The sequence below is a fragment of the Bison bison genome, unplaced genomic scaffold (genome assembly GCF_000754665.1).
Source record: "Bison bison bison isolate TAMUID 2011002044 unplaced genomic scaffold, Bison_UMD1.0 scf7180017864484, whole genome shotgun sequence".
Taxonomy (NCBI): Eukaryota; Metazoa; Chordata; class Mammalia; order Artiodactyla; family Bovidae; genus Bison; species Bison bison.
Window position 1 is genome coordinate 4,941,531 of NW_011495044.1, and position 1,126 is coordinate 4,942,656.

General features: G+C 59.1%; 1 protein-coding gene across 1 annotated transcript in view; it reads left to right on the forward strand.

Moving 5' to 3' along the window:
• Positions 1-322, forward strand: part of LOC105004991 (bone morphogenetic protein 8B-like) — a 16,376-nt gene extending 16,054 nt beyond the window's left edge. Inside the window, 1 exon segment of the mRNA XM_010862815.1 lies at positions 74-322. Within this exon segment, the coding sequence (XP_010861117.1) occupies positions 74-322 (249 nt within the window).
• Positions 323-1,126: the final 804 nt, after the last annotated feature.

The window sequence follows — 1,126 nt, forward strand, 5'->3', positions numbered from 1 at the left end:
TGCTGCGACAGGTGCTGGATGAAGGGCTGGGAGGGCACGTGGATGGGACTCACCTTCTCCCACTACCCCCCAGGACTGGGTCATCGCCCCCCAAGGCTACTCAGCCTATTACTGTGAAGGGGAGTGCTCCTTCCCGCTGGACTCCTGCATGAACGCCACCAACCACGCCATCCTGCAGTCCCTGGTCAGTACCGCGCCCTCCTGCCCGGACACCTGGGGGAGGGGTTCGCCCTGGGGAGGGGGCGTGCAGCCAGGAGGTGACCGTGGACTGCTGTGTCAGGGAGCCTTCTTCACGTGGAAACCCAGCCTGCACGTGCCGTGAAATCCCACGGCCGTACAGAGACGGGTCCCTGTGTGGCCACTCTGTATGGAGACCCTGCGTCCCACGAACCTGAACAGCGTGCAGCAGGCTCTTGCTGACTGGTGTGCACACATACACACGTGTGCACTCCACATGCACATGGGGGACATTCACATCCATGGGGTGGGCCTGCCTGCTGGTGGTCAGAGGCACTGCACGTTCATGACCGGTGGGCATCCCACACGACTACCCGTGCCCCAGGTACACACATGTGCACCGCATTCACTGTCGAGTTTGGCCTCCTGGGGACACACACCCTGGGGGTCGGGCTGAGTTACACACGTGGAGGTTCTGTCCTCTCCCTGCACTAGAGTCGCGGGCTGCCCTGTGCCCTTCTGGCTTTGGCTTCCCCTCCCGGTCCTCTTCTGTTGTTTTTCTTCCGGGTCCCTCTTGCTCTTTGTCTTTCTACAGATCTTCTGATGCCCTGGTGTCTGGGGTAACTTTAAATGCTGGAAGTTTCTAGTAGGAACATGGTTGAGGCTGCTTATTGCTAAGTGTTTGCAGTGGCTTGTGTGTGTGTGTGTGCTGAGGCTTATTTCTAGAACGTTGACCTGGGCACTCTAGTTAGAGGCTGTTCAAGGTGTTGCCAGAGTGAGAGTGAGTGAATTAAGAAAGCAGCCTGGACGCCTGGTAATGCCTCCTTTCCCAGTGGTTACGTGGGGTTTGCTGGACACCCCCTCCTCCAGGAGCCACCTTCCTTGCAGAATCTCAGGGGTGATGAGCGGTGTGTGGGCTTCTCTCTGCCCTGTGAGGGGGGCACAGGGT